Source organism: Centrocercus urophasianus, unplaced genomic scaffold, assembly GCF_019232065.1.
Source record: "Centrocercus urophasianus isolate 14NV4802_14NV808 unplaced genomic scaffold, USGS_Curo_1.0 seq_10, whole genome shotgun sequence".
NCBI classification, from domain to species: domain Eukaryota; kingdom Metazoa; phylum Chordata; class Aves; order Galliformes; family Phasianidae; genus Centrocercus; species Centrocercus urophasianus.
In genome coordinates, this window is record NW_024884142.1 from 38,092,123 (window position 1) to 38,107,611 (window position 15,489).

General features: G+C 37.3%; 1 protein-coding gene across 4 annotated transcripts in view; it reads right to left on the reverse strand.

Annotated features, from left to right (window-relative positions):
- Positions 1-15,489, reverse strand: part of SLC22A16 (solute carrier family 22 member 16) — a 37,537-nt gene that overhangs the window by 1,251 nt on the left and 20,797 nt on the right. For 2 of the 4 annotated variants that reach the window (XM_042815972.1, XM_042815982.1), the window contains exons 3-8: positions 15,009-15,126; positions 12,640-13,189; positions 10,936-11,063; positions 10,466-10,575; positions 9,886-9,985; positions 1,455-4,801 (exon numbers count right to left, since the gene is read on the reverse strand). In XM_042815972.1, coding sequence (XP_042671906.1) covers positions 4,589-4,801; positions 9,886-9,985; positions 10,466-10,575; positions 10,936-11,063; positions 12,640-13,189; positions 15,009-15,126 — 1,219 coding nt within the window. In that variant the 3' untranslated portion in view covers positions 1,455-4,588. The other 2 variants (XR_006168346.1, XM_042815989.1) reach the window with 2 other exon arrangements.

Here is a 15,489-nt window from a genome sequence, read left to right on the forward strand (position 1 = left end):
CTCCAGCCAGCTTATACAAATATTGAGAGAAAAGAATCATATTCTTCCTGCAACTGAAATGCATAAACAAGTAACCACATAATGAGTTTTTATACAAATATCAGTTTACATCTGCATGTGAAAACAGGAAACAGATATCACATGTGTTTTACTGCAGGAGGGATCTGCAGGAAATGCCAGAGCAGCAGCCCAGCTCCTGCAAGAAGCATGCACCAAAAAGAGCTGCTGAGCATTAGGAGTTCATTACATTACATAAAAGTGTAGACATTAAATAACGTGATTAGCTTTATTCTTGTATTTATCATCTGCAGTTACATGCATGTTAAAAAATTGTTATTCACATATATTGTATTAAAGCCACATATTCTGGGCAAATAAACTCTTTCCCAAGAACACGTACTTTCCCCATGTTTCCAAAATGCACCTGGCTCACAATCACATACAAAATGGTTAGGTTGTGAATACACTTTTCTTCATGAGAGATGAAAGCAATGCAGATATGACTTGACTGAAGTCACTGAGTTGCTGGGTTGTTTTTCTCTTTTGATTGCATAAACTTGTTCTTTTGTCTTTACTCACCATTTTAATCTTGGAGTTTAATTTGTTCCCTGCTATTCTGTTGTGGGATTCAGGCAGGCATCTTTCAGATACACAGACAAGTGTACAAGATGGATCCACACCCTCCTTTTAGCAGTCACAAATGCCATTCTGGCATCATGCCCCCACAGTTCAAATGACCTTGCATTTTGTGAGCTCTTGTGAAAGGCACACACAAAGAACTTGCATGTTGCTGAGCCCCATGCTATGGAGGCTTCCTACGTGACTGCACGTAAGGAGCTGGTAAAAATAAACTGTGAAAGACACAGGAGAATGCCAGCAAGCCCTCCACCCCCTTTTCACCCAGAGCAGAGGCGTCACACCATCTTATATTTCCACAGAGCTGTCATACAGAACTTCTCTGCTGGAATCCTGAAGGCAGGATTCTCTCCCTCACTCACTCAGGGCACAGCCCAGAGCATTTGACACAGAGTGTATATTGCTTGCACAGCTTTTTTGTCTACAGTGTTTTCTAAGTGGCAGAAACTTCCATAAACTGAAGTGAGCTATAAAAGTAGAAAATGCATCTCTTCACAAACTTTTGAAAATACAGATTAAAAATATCAAACACATTTACTTATTTTCTTTAGTTGTTATTATTGAACTAATGAAAATTCCTTCACTCACCCCAGAAAGGATGTCCCTTACAAACTGTGTGACTGTTCAATAAAATACTATATCAATTTTAGGACAGAACAAATTATCATTGTGAAACAATGACCAGCAGCAATTATAAGAATTCTAATCCAAAACTCATAAAACCATCATATATCTCCAGAGCCATTGCTCAGCACGATAAATTTACTCTAAGATGGATATGACAAATATAAACTTAAAAGAACTGAAGGACTCAGATAAAAACTATGAAAAGGAATTGTTTTTATTAGCAATGAGAGGAAAACATGCCCCAAAGGAACTTAGAAGCTTTTTCTCAAACTCAGTCCTCTCTTTCAAGAGGATTTAGATAATCTACAAATATTGAAGAGAAAGAAAACAACTCATCCCATCTATACTACATTTATAACATACAACTAGTGTTAAACATATTTTCCTCCACATGGAAATGGAAACAAGCAGAAATTCTACTGACAGAAATTCAGAAATGCTATTTCCTTTTTTTACAATAATGTGCTTCTTCAGCTGAAAGGACAGGAAGCCCCAGAGCATCCTCAGAGCTACTCATGCATAAAACCCCCAAAGCTATACCTGTTGATCAATTCACATTTCATTTCCAGCAGGAAAAAAAAAAAAAAAAAAAAAAAAAAAAGTATAATTGGTTCAGGGAAATTCAAATCTCATTTGAATTAAAGACCAAGTACAAACTGACATCAGAGACAGGAAGAACTAGCTGTAAGTGTTAAAAGCCATCAGGCTGCATTGTGTTTCAGAGTACAGATTAAAACTGTAGCCCACAAGGATTGCTCACTATCAATGTGCATTTAAGTCCTTCCTTTTTTCTTATTTTCCCTACCTTACATACACCAATTACAGATGACCTGGTCCTGAATCCCTCAAGTCAATGGAAAACATAAAATGCATTGACTATTTAAAGCAGAGTAATGTCCAAGTCAGTTATTCTGCAGATAAGAAAGCAGAAAATTTAATTTAAAATTGTTCTTTAGTACCTTGTTAAAACACACTGTACTGTCCCATGCAATGAAAGCAGATAAGATAGGACTACACATGAAAAAGAGAGTATCGTGTGAAAGAACCCCAAAATAACACAATTATTTAGAGCTTTGTGAAGGGGACAGTGGCTGCAAAGTCAGACGGAATCAGTTTAACTGCCCGTTAGAACGACTGCCCTTTTCTCCCTTAGTATGGTTAAGTACTTGTTTAAGGTGGGGCACTCGGGGTTTGGCAACAGATCCTGAAGATAATGGCAGTTGTTCTGCTCTGGAAACTGGGACAGGGGGATCTGAAAGCAGTGGAAGAATACTGGGTCTGTTCCTGAGCAAAACAGAAAGCCACAGCATATGAGTAATCCTATCTTTAGTCATCACAGTATGTATTCAAGCGCTCCTCTGAATGATGATGGGATTACTCACATGGGTAAGGTTAAAAGCACATACTTTTGCTGAGCAAATTATATCTTGATAGAAGCCATAGTAATCCACGCAGTTCTCTTCAGAGGTTTTCTCTGCAAATACTGGGACACCCACATAACTGAAGGGAGAACAAAGACCTCTTTAATTATCGCACAGAAACACCCTAAACTTAAATTCACTGATTTTTGCTTGCCTTCAAAGCACATTAGTTGTCACATTAGACATGACTGGATCCTATATCCAGAACCAAAGCACTCTAGGACAGTAGGACAGTGCAGTGAAGAAGAAATAATATTTTATAGGGGGATAGAAACAATTACTCTAGTTTCAGAATTCACTAAAACTAATAAGGTCATGCAGATACAATAGAAAAAATGACAAACTATACAGCACGCAGAATATTTATCTACAGTAATTTAGATGTCTGATTTTGGGGTATGTGTCAAAGAAGTAAACATGGAGAGACTTGCTTTCATGAGATTGTGTCAGGTAGCCTGTGAGTAGGTGCCTCAGGTGAGAAGAACTGTGATTTCACACCAGGGACAGCAAAGCTCACACCAACCAGGCAAGGGATGTTCAGAAGCTTCCCACGCCATCTGCTCAAACAAGGATACAGACTCACAGGCAAGGAAGAAACCTCCGGGACTAGAGGTAAACTGCAAAAAGAGAGCTGGGGCAGAAAGCCATAAAAGAGCAGCTAGAATTATGTTTTCCTATCTATATGTTTTCTATGGTCCACAGTCATAAGGCACAGTCACTGCACCAGTAAATGAGTGTTGATGCTCACACAAGATCTAAAAGACACTGACAGACACTGACTAAAAAAACAGAACAAGTAATAACTCGTTGTCCTCTAGATATCATTTTCTAAGTTATACTTTTGTAACTGGTTTTTTGTACTGTAAGGAAAAAATGGAGCTGCAGAGTCCACATGAGTCTATGGAGTCTAATACGAATGTGTTTAGATACCATGCCTACTAATCTTTCTTTAATAACTAAGACCACCACTGCAGAGAGTCTGAATAAGGCTCATATACCACTTGTTCTACTCTGAGGACTAAGAAGGGCTCAGCCTCTTAAGTGTGGAAGTATGGAAGTGTTTGGCACACAAGCATTGGGGTTGCTCTGAAGCATTAGACAAATTTGAGATTTAATCTGACCTGAACAAAGTGAGAAAGGGTGCACGGAAATAATAGTCTGGAATGAGAGATATTTTAAAAGGCCTCAGGCAGTTTTCTCTAAAAAAGAACTTATTAAGATAGCAAGTAGATCCAGTGAACAATTTTTTCTAAGCTACTAATAAAAATACATTTACCATTCAACAGAGTGAATAGTATACAAACTATTTGCACATTTTGCAAAATTAATATCATTTTTTCAGTCAGAAGCTATTCCACAGAATACTTTTGTTAGAAAAGATAAATTTCTGGAAGCAGTTTTGAAAAGAAAAAAAAATAGTTTAAGGTTTGAAATTATTAGTATGACCTGATGAGGTTAAGGCTTCTCTCTTGAATTATAACTGTGAGTTTGACTTCACTATGTATTGAATGCTCGAGTCTGTAACTGATGACTGCAAAAAGACAAGACACATTGTGGTGGGTTTACAAGTCTAACCACAGAAAATCCAAAGTAAAAATTGGCACTTTTTTTACATATATGTAATCAGATATGTTACAGAACTAAAATAATCACTCCAACTAGTCACAGCAAGTCAGACAGGTTTTCTAAAGGCAAAATACGTCTGAGAAGGGATCTAGAAATCTCATCAAATTTTCTGCAGTACCTCAGTCAAGTGGAAAAGGTTTCATACTCTTGCTCTGTCAAAAAGGCAAGATGTGATACAAATTTAAAGGCACAGATATTACAGAACAGTCTTCTCTTGAATAAAATAACCTATAAATTAGATAATTGTTAAAACTGAGAACAGCCATTTTGATCTTGCTTTATTTCTCAGTGCTGACTGTTTCTTGACCAAACATCTCTATCTTTTCTATTGCTGCACCACTGTCTGCTGGAGGAGTCTTTCCTGAGCAGTTTTCCTTCTTTCTTCCCATTTCTGTAGCTTCCTCCAAAGTATTAGTCAAAGGTTTTCCAAGTGTCTCTGGAAGCATTAATGTTAATATTCCACTCAGAAGAGCCATGATTCCAACAAGCAACTAGAAGAAATAAAAAGCAGCTGTAAGGGTAGAAATGTTTTTCAAGGTATGCAAATCTTTGGTCTTGCTTGAGAGTACACTTGAAATAAAATTCAAGGAACTGCGGTGTAAAGCAAATATCATAAGTCTGAAATGCTGTCTGTACAAAAGATCTCCTTTTTTATTGTGTAAATGAAATCTTATGTGGCGGAATTAATGAATTGCAAGTTTAGAATTAATGAAGAACAAATGCAGTGTTTGTTTGTTTGTTTTTTCCATAAGGAATCAATACAGTGCAAGGAGGAATAATTATGTTTGAGAAAAGAGAATATATATATCTTCATTTGGTATTTCTATTACCATGCATGTATTTAAAAATAGATTATAGGATTGCATTCATTTATTTTACATGCATGTTCACAGAGCTGGAACTTCCCCACCACCTATAACCTCAATCCACGCTCTATCTCCTGAACCTCTCCCCCTGTACCTGCATCCTTGCTCATCCTATGTACAGCCAGACCAGAATTTCTAGGTACAGACTGTTGGCCTGGAGCTGCAGAAATGTGCATCTGGGGTCAGGAGAGCACTTAACTTGTGGTCAGCAGAAACTATAACTCTCAACAGGAATACTTTGCTGAACTTTCATTATAGATCCAGTAGGGGTGCAGGCATTTACTGACATGTGCACCACGGTCACATCTTGGATTTGTCTGTGGCATACATGCTACCATAACAGCATGCTTCGGTGTCAAGGAGCAAGCACCAGGACCATGCAGGATAGATGCAGATGCACACACTCCACAAGCATCTCTTTTTCCCTTTATTTCTTTATTTGCTCAGTGAGAACAGTTTCCACTTTCCTCCTTTGAAGTACAGTACAGGCATTAAAACCTTGACATTCTTCCAATGTTAGGTTATAAATAATCCGAATCTCTCTTGATTTAAATGCTTCTGCACAGTACATCATGCCTGGCCTCAGTGTTTTTCCATTTCATGACTGTGTTCTTTAATACTGTATTATCTTTATCTGGCCCTGTGCTGATTCTCATGTTTGTGCTGTTTGTTTAATACTTGCCCTACAAGTGTGAGACATTTGGAACTACAACACCTTTCTTCCTCGCACAGTGCTGGAGACAAGAACTGGCCCGCTACCATCTGCATCTAAGTAAGACTTTCTTCTCAAGTTAGAAAGATGCTTTAAAAGTGGAGTTCTCCACTGTGACCTTGAACAGAGCTGTTTTCATGCAAATGCACTCTGCCGCTTTTCCTTGTCTCAAGTAACTTTTTGAGAAGCAAAATTCATATGGTTCCATACACTCTTCTTTCTTCAAAATACTGTTTAACAGCACAAGTGACAGCGAAAATAAAATATTCATTCCCTCACCATGTGAAATTACAAAAAATATCCTAGCAGTAATAGGACCAGAGGAAATAGTACTGAGTGAGAAGAATACAAAGTGTCTGAAAAGTCAACTAGAACAGAGAACACACTCACTACTGAGCACAAAACTCTCCTCTACTATTAGAAGTTATTTTCTGTCACAGCAAGACAGGATAAACTGCAAAATTCTATTCCATATTGACCTTTCTTATGCATTTTCTTAGGCTGTCATACATTTATAATTGAGAATACTGAGGGATTCTGAGGAGACCGAAGCTTAAAAGACTACTAATTTCTTTGGATATCCATACACTCAGAGTTCATGAGAACAGGGTCACTACTGATGCCTGACAGCAACATTAAAACAACACTGTGCTTTGTAGATGTATGTCTTCTCTGTTCCATATGGTCTTTCAGACACTTTCTTCTAGTGTTTCCCTTCCACATGAACCTGCCTCTTATGCCCTGTGAACTCCCACTATCCTGGACACCTGCACAACACCACCTTTCCTGCCTTTAATCTCAGCTCTCTATTGCTGCACCCCAGGCTAATTCCCTCTGTTTCCCTTCTACCTCATCTACAATGCATTTTCCAGTGCTTCCTATGAAAGACAGAATATGAAACAGTTAAATCACAGCATATTAATGAAGTGACTTTTCAAACATCATCTTTTTTTCTTTTTTCTTTTTTCTATTTTTTCAGGGACAGTATCCAAACTCATCAGTGAAGTTACAATAATTCAAAACAAGTCTTCAGCAAACTGGACATTACTCTTCATGTGGCATCTGACAGGATCTGGCCCTATGTGTGATCCAAACACACACAGTATGTGTACGTTATGTCTGTGTGTAACATTGTCCATATGTAATTCAGCATCAGAAAACGTTTTCCTGATATAGCCAAGAGTTAAACGTTTATGGATTGAAGTGTATTGTTGTGCAAAATATTTAAGTATGTTTAAGCTCCACTAAAATTAATGTGGCAGCTGTGTGTGTTTAAGTCACTGCTTTTTCAGACTCTTCATTTGAAATCTGACTTTCAGTTTAGTCAAACTCTCAAATTACTCCCAGCACTTCAGTGCATCCAGCAGTTTCTAACAGCTACCGTGAATAACTTCAAAAAAGATGTGCTGCCATTTTTTTAAGTCTTCCTCACTACCTGAAGCAACAAATTTAATTTCACACTGGTATAAGGCTGGGAGATAGTAGACTTGTACTAGAGAGAGAGATGATTTGCATTAAATATCCCTACAAAATAACACCCTTACTTTTGAGAACAAGAAATTCTTCTAGCCTGACAATCAAATATGTTCATATCTGATTGCTTGAAACCAGTCTAAAAACGTAATCTTACTTGCAAAATCCCTAATTCAACTACAATGAAAAATATTTAAAACACGGGATTTTCATTCAATTGGCTTCACTGACCTCAGTGAAGTTATTTTTGTTTGTGCTTTGTGATGCATTTGACAGAAAAATCAAGGTCCTGTTAAAATACTAATGGAACATAATTCTGAACCACCGAGAAACACAAATAGGACACACATAGAGCAGCACCGTTACTACAACTCTTCTTGAAAGTTGTCGCATACAAACTACATTTTTAGCAAGCTATTCAAAATTTATAGGCATTCAAATGAGGTGTTTGCATTGCTCACAGGTGGCATAACTGTATGCGAGGCAGACTGTCAAACAAATAGCGGCATTAACTGCTTGACAGTGCGTGGTGTATACAATAGGTCAACATGATATACATCAGCTTATTCAGAAATGTAATCCATTTAATTTCACTTTCATTCCAAACCACTTACTTTACCTAAGTCTTGGCAAGATCTGCACCATGCTTAGACAAGCCTATTTAATAAACTGACAATTGCTTTATAGTAGGAGCTAATAATGAAAACATATTCACAGTTAACGACTACACAGCTCCACAAATACTATGGGGACTTTCTGCACACTGAGGGCTGCTCAGAGCTGAAATAATTCCTCAGTTCACATTGCTATTTCCACTGTTCTTCAGCATACCTGAGCATTCATCATCTGTGGTTTGACTGCAGCACTTCTGCACAGATAAAGCTTATCTCAGCTAGTAAGCAAAACATTGACCAGAGAAAGAGAAGCTCCCTTATGGCTGCTCTGTTGTGCAAATATTGTTTTCTGTGTCTTTCCTGAAATGCTGTATTGGTTAGTATGGGGTCATTACTAAGAAAGAAAACAGTTTTTAGGAGCATGAGGGAATAAATTATTTTGTGGTCTGCTTTTTTCATCTAAGACAATTGAATGTAATTAATTTATATTATGAAACAAATTCCCAAGAATTCTCTCAAACCAATCTAGCATCTATAAGGTTTTCACTGTTGTTATTGTTGTTGCAAAATCAAAAGGACACAATGCCATTTTTGCACGAAATTCCAGTGTGGTAGAGAAAATTAGAATCTAGGTCAAAGACACATCCTATTGTATTTTTACCTTCTGACACATCCAGTTTACATATAACATTGCTGTGCTAGACAAAGCAAATTCTAGGGGGTTTTGAAAGAACTCAAACTGTTTTTAAATTGTTAATAAGCTCTTGTTCACTTATAACCTTAATGTAAACTTCATAATTACTTATAATTTTGCATCAGCAGAAATTATCTTCCAGGAGAACAAAAAGGTATTGAAAAGCTGCATGATTTCTAAGCAGCAAACGCGTAAGAGGAATGTAATCAACAAATACAGTTTATTGTGAGCAGGAAAGAAACAAAATATTTTGTCCAAAATGGGTTTGAAGCTACATAACATAGAAGCAATGCCCAAGATCTATGAAGGAATGGTCTGCGCCTGTCTTCTCCTGGGGCAATTAGAGATAAGGATCCAATAGTAGCATGACCTGGAAATCATCTACATTACAGTGTGCTTAATGAATCCAAGGTCCTGTTTCTTGTCAAAGTTACCATGAACATCATCGTTAGCTTCTCTTTTTTTTTTTCTTTTTCCATTTCATGAATTGCTTAGTTTGATTCACGTAAAGGAAGAGTACAAAGCAGATGCCCTGGCATAGATGTGAAGACTAAGCATAGTAAGTCTAAGACAGTCTTGATCTTCTGGAAGGCTATTCCAAAAGTGCAGTGTCCAAGGGAAGTCAGGGAAAAGGCTAAAGAAGAATTTTATGCAGTTGGACTTGATGATCTTTAAGGTTTTTTCCAACCTGAGCAATTCTGTGATTTTATTATAAAAAAAAATAGAAGAATGTTATAAATAATAGAAAAATAGAATAATATTACTAAAAATATATATTATAAAGAAAAACAGCCACCATGGTGAATTTCTTAAAGGGAAAAACTCTGTCTCTGGAAAAAAATGAAGAGTAAGTTATTAGCATGGTCTGCAGAGTAAAGAAGTATGGACTTGAGACACTTCTGAAACGTTACATGGAAGATAAAGTATAATTTTGTGGGAAATATTTTTATTTAATAAATTTATACAAGGACCCAATGAACGGAAATTTTTGCACATCACAACAACTTCTCCCACTTCAGTGACTCAAAGTCTCCCTTCTGCTTTACTGCATATTCTTAACAATAGGAAGTTAATAACCTTTGAGTCTTAAAATTTAGAACAAGAATGGTTCATTCAATTCTTTTCAAAGGAAAAGTTCAGCTTTCAGTTCCTGAAAAAACAAGTGACACGCTTATTTTCAGAACCTGAAATGTTTATAATTAAAGTAAATACTTACAAGTGGCAAGAAAATCCAAACACTTCTCAGATACACACAGAAAGGAGCAACCACACTGCCTACACGGCACATCATGCTCCCACTTCCAACAGCAAGCGATCTGTAAATAAAACAAATATTTTGATAAGAATTCTAGCAAATAAAGCAATTAGAAATTGTAGCAGCCATTAGATGAGTTGAAGTTATACTAGAAAGCTACTGCCTCAACAATATGAATTTACATTTCAGTGAAATTCAGCTACTTCTGAAATGAAGACAAAATCAGATTAGCATTCAGCATACACTATAGAATGAAGAACTGGGGCTATTAAGAAAGACATAGGTAACATACAGGAAAGTACTGAGTATTCTTTTAGTTCCTCAGTGAAACCAATCAGTGGCCAAGGAAATGAAAAATTAATAAAATTTTACTGTACAGGCAAATACTAGACAGCTCTTAGCAGCAGGGGTACTCGTCCTTTCCTGTCTTTTAGACCAATGTTGCTAATGTCAAGAGCTGCTAGCTCTGGCACAACAGCATAAAAAGGAAAAGGAAATAACAACAAAACAATGAAAGATATCTTCCGGCAAAAATTCTTACCTTACAATTGTTGGATACAGTTCTGCTGTGTAGAGGTATATAAGGCCAAATGCCACACCTATTGAAAATTTTCCAGCCATGTTTGCCAAGATAATTAACACATTAAAGTCCTAATGAAAGAGATCACAAATAAATAAATTACCAAAAAACTTCACTGTTCCAAACTTGAATTAAATCCATGACTCTTCTTTAAACACAAAGCAATATTTATTACTCGTTTTTTCTTTAAGGCAAGTAAAGTGTCCACACAACTTTTTACCAGTCCTGGTTCTCTGAAGCCCTGGGAACATTCTACATCTGTCTCCAGCAACAGTACTGTGAAGTCTGTACTGAAAATACAGAAATCTATCCTTGACTGGCAGCTGCATTTTAAAAGCATATGATTTGGAAAGAACAGCTGCCTCCACAGACTTCAGGATCAATAAAATAAATGTCTAGTGAAGGAACACTTTCAACAATATATGACTAACCTGAGGTATGAACATAATTAAAACACAGATCAGTGCACTTAAAATAAGGAACGGAATGAGTGTGTTTCTCCTTCCCAGTTTGTCCATCCCAATGCAAGCAATGATATAGCAAGGCAACTCCACAGCACCTGTCAGTATGAAATTATTTCATTTTAAGTCATGATTACACATATTCATCTTATAACTCTAGCTTCCTCTTAATGGGGATTCATTTAATCTAGAAAGTTAGCTTGATTGTACATGTCACGAATATGTGAAATCTAGAGACAATTGTTGTGTTAGGATCATTCATCTGGTCACAGAAACGGCAACAGATGATGGAAAACATAGCCTAAGATAGTCAGTGGGGGATGAAGGAGGACAAGTGGAACAGGTTTTACAGCATAGAGCAGTTCCTAGTCTCTTTGGGGTGGAAAATTACAGAAAACAGCAAGGCTTGCTTTAAAGAGAGGGCAGCTGCTTACAGTAACCCACTTGGGTAGATTTTCTCTTCCTAACATCTCTTTCCAGAAAAACTTAATGCAGCCATATGAGACCAATATTTGGCAAGAACTGTTCACAAACTCTGAGCATGGTATGCCCCCAGATAAATCATACTGATCCTAAGCCATTCTGGACATGTTTTAAGCCAACTTGCTCATGAAGAATCTTGCTATGTCCAGGGTAATGTCAGGGAAGAACATAAGAACAAATAGGCTGTGTTTCTCTACTGAGTACGTGTACTATGTTGATGCACCTATAATGCTGGAAAACAAATGTTGAGGTTTGTATTGGTAAAAGCAGGCTGTAGCCAGTTGCACTACATCAGTCTGCTTGAATATTTTTGGAAGAGGTGGGCACAGTGAGTTACTTACTGCTCTCTGTCATTGGCACTCACTCTTCACCATGCCAGCCTATCAATACACTACAGTATGTGACAACTCAAATTCAGCTCACAAGAGTTACAGTCCTTCTGTGTGTTGATGTACATGGACAGGCATGTACATCTTAACTGAGAGCACTGGGTCACATAAAACAAAGCACATAATTTATTCCCCTGCTATCTCAGGGCTGTCTGCCCAACCTGAAGTCTTCTGAAGTCAATGGAGTACTCCCACTGATTTTTACAAACTTCAGGTCAGGCCTTGAATGCGCTTCATAACACCTTATAAACCACAGGAATATTACAGTCAGATCAATTAAAGGAATAGCACGACTAAAAATACATTTTTGAGAAAAACAAAATTATTCCTGCTTCTGAGAACCATGAATCTATTTTCTGTACAGACTGACTCAGCATACTGTGACTGCACATGACTATAGCCTTAACTTATTCTATGTTCTCCTAATTTGTGCTTTTAACAGAATGATATATGCATTTTGTGTTGCTGGTCTGCTGCCATTAGGTTTTGTGTGGATCTGCCAGATGCTTGCAGGATGAAGAGGAGAAAATTAGAATGTGGTTTTACAATCACAAAGACAAAAAGAAAAGAGTTTTGTACACCAACAAATTCTCAGTTCTTCTCTCAAAACAGTTATTTTCTCAAAACAGTGAGATTTCTTCCTGTATTAATCAGCTTTATGAGCAATTAACAAGAAAATTTTGGAACAAGGTTCATAGTTGGATAAATAAAGTTAAAAAGATTGTCTGTCTAATCTCCAGACATTTCTAAATTTAATGTTCTAGTTCTGTCAGAAAAATAATAAAGTACAAAAACTATTTACCTATGAGAAACAGATTTAAATATTCATTGCCTCCTAGATTGACAGAACTCAGGGAGAAGACGTAGTACCCCAGGCTCCCAGTGAACCAGACCAGCCAGATCGTGATGGTCCTTCTTGCAATGTACCAATTACAAAACAGATCTAAGATGGTGTGCTTCTTGGTTGAGGATGCACCACTGCCACTTGTTCTGTCAGTGCCTGGGTCATCTTGTTGGACTGAGCACAGTTCAGACACTTTGCAGGAAGTGCTTACTTTGTTCCACCTTGCCATTATATTGATTACTTTTTGTGCATCTTCATATCTTTTCTCTGATAGCAGCCACAAAGGTGTTTCTGGAAGCATCCAGCAGCACAAGACAAAGGGAAGAGTTGCTATGGAGAGAAATATCTGATACACCCACCAGGTCCGAACCAAAAATCCCACGAGTGCCACAACCATAATTCCCAAAGCAAAAAAAGCATGGACATGCATAGAAGCCCAGGTTCGTGCTTTAATGCCAACAAATTCAGTCACATAAACAAAAGCCACAACCAGATAGCCACTTGAAACCTGGGGAATGGAGAAAGAGAAAAAAAAAACAGTGTGAGGTTTTTATCTACTTTTCTTGTGCAACAGGTAACTGCATTCCTCATTTGAGTACATTTAACTGGCACTGTGCTGACCTGTTACTCAGCAACAGAAAAAAGGCAAACCTGAAAACAAATCACTTGGACAAAAAACCTCATTCAAACTTTCAGAATACCTGGGAACTGGGTTTTAAGACGTGATGTGCTTTAGGACGCTTCCCTTTAGTGTGCAGAGCCAGTAAGAGACACCTGAAAAAGTACCTAACTAGCTGTCATCACTTCCAAAAATCAAGTCCTTAACGACATCACAAACTGGGCACTCAGGAAAATAGTCTCCCAAAGTAACTGCCACTTCTGAAAACCTCAACCTTGGCTTTTAAGTAGACTAATACTAATCTGCATGTCACAGACAGCACATTTGCTGAGAATTACCTTTCATACTCCTGTAAATATCATTATATCAAATTTTTACAGTTGGAAGAGAAGCACATTTTCAGAGTTACAGGTTCTTATACAGATCTAGCTATACTGATAGAATGGAATTACTGACATATTCTTCATTGAAGGATTTTTTCTTTGAATATATATCTTTATATATATCTTACATGTATTTCAGTTTTGCTAGTAACACTCTAAACTCTTGTTAACTTAAAACATTTCAGAACACATCTAGAATTCTAGCTAGAAAATATTCCAGTATATTATTTTGATTACTCAAATCAAAAAATCTATTTTCTGGTTACAAATCTTCCATTTGATAAACCCTTGTCTGTGAACCCACTGAAGCTGACAGGAAAGCTGCACTGATCTCAGTGGTGAAGGATTACAGTTTCACATCTCCTCTCAAATCTACTCCCAGTGGGCAGTTAAGACCTATGGCATCTGTTTGGTCAGAGTTTTTTGCTTTTATAAATTACCACAGCCCCTAGCATCAACACCAGGGAAGTGAATCCTGGTGATATCACTGTTCAAGGCTGAAATCCCCATGCAGTTTTCTTGCTGGGAAACCTTTCTGTGCTGTAATCAGGCAAAGGCAGGTCCAGCTACAATGTCCTCTCTTGACTGCCCACAGGAATATATTAAATTATGTGATTAATTTCAAATTTCCAACCTCCTTTAAGTAACTTATATCATTTTTCTTCTGACAGCTTTCTAATGTCTTGATGCATTGTATAATGAGAGATTATTAATATACTTTTGGATGTAAAAATCAGTTACCATGTATACCTTATATAGATATATGGATATCTATGTATGTATAGATATACTTAGACACATATACTGGAACATCCTTAAGTACAGTATGAACACCTAAGTGCTAAACATGTCTACCTATTTATTTAGTACTTCAGATGTAGTTTAAAAGACCAAAGAGATGCATAGAAGAGAAAAAGTGCATCTCTCCTCCATCAATGCAAGTGGCAGAGACAAAAAATCATACTCATTATAGATTTGTTATTTTAAGAAATATGTACTCCGTTTGTAACAGCAAGGAGAAATGCAATGCCAGTTGCAATGTAAAAACCAGAGTTCACTGCTCACACTTGGTATTTAATTACCAGTCCAGCAGAGGTTGGGATGGAGGAGGTACCAAACACTGCTTCATACAGATGCTTTCTATTAATTCAAAGAGGAAAAGTGCTGTGGTCCAAGAACATTCAGACTCTCCCTGCTCTGCTGAAATAAGTGCAACAGATGGGGCTTTAGAATAATGAAGTAGAAGAGGAAATAAGAAAAAAAGGGGTTTTCCTGAGAAGGGTAAGGAAAGGACACATGAAAGAGCCAGTGAGCTCCTTTCTTACCATAGCAAGGAGAAAGCGAACAATCACGAAGCTGTAGTAGTCAAACGTGAATGCCACTGTGATGCCAAATACAAACTGACCAGCACTTGTGAACCACATAACGCGCTGTCTTCCCAGTCTGTAAAGCACAGCAGCAATAAAATGATGAGCAACCATAAACATTCCATCAGAATAAAACTGCAACTGCAGAGAGCCTGTCTGGAAATGAGTCTGAAAATACTGTACCTAAGGCTCTCACTCACCAAAAGCACTCTGCATTACTTTCCTGTATTTTCCTTGCCATATGTAGAATAGAAAATTTCTATTTCTTTTCAATAATTCCAACTAAACTCAAGGAAAATGGAAACTCCTGGAGTTCTTGCCAGAACTAAGTTTTACAAGTGACATTATATTGCTCACATAACAGTGTCAAGGTTAACTGCCCAGTAACTAATCTGCAGATTTACTCTGTCTTATTTATGAAGTCAGTACATAAGATTTG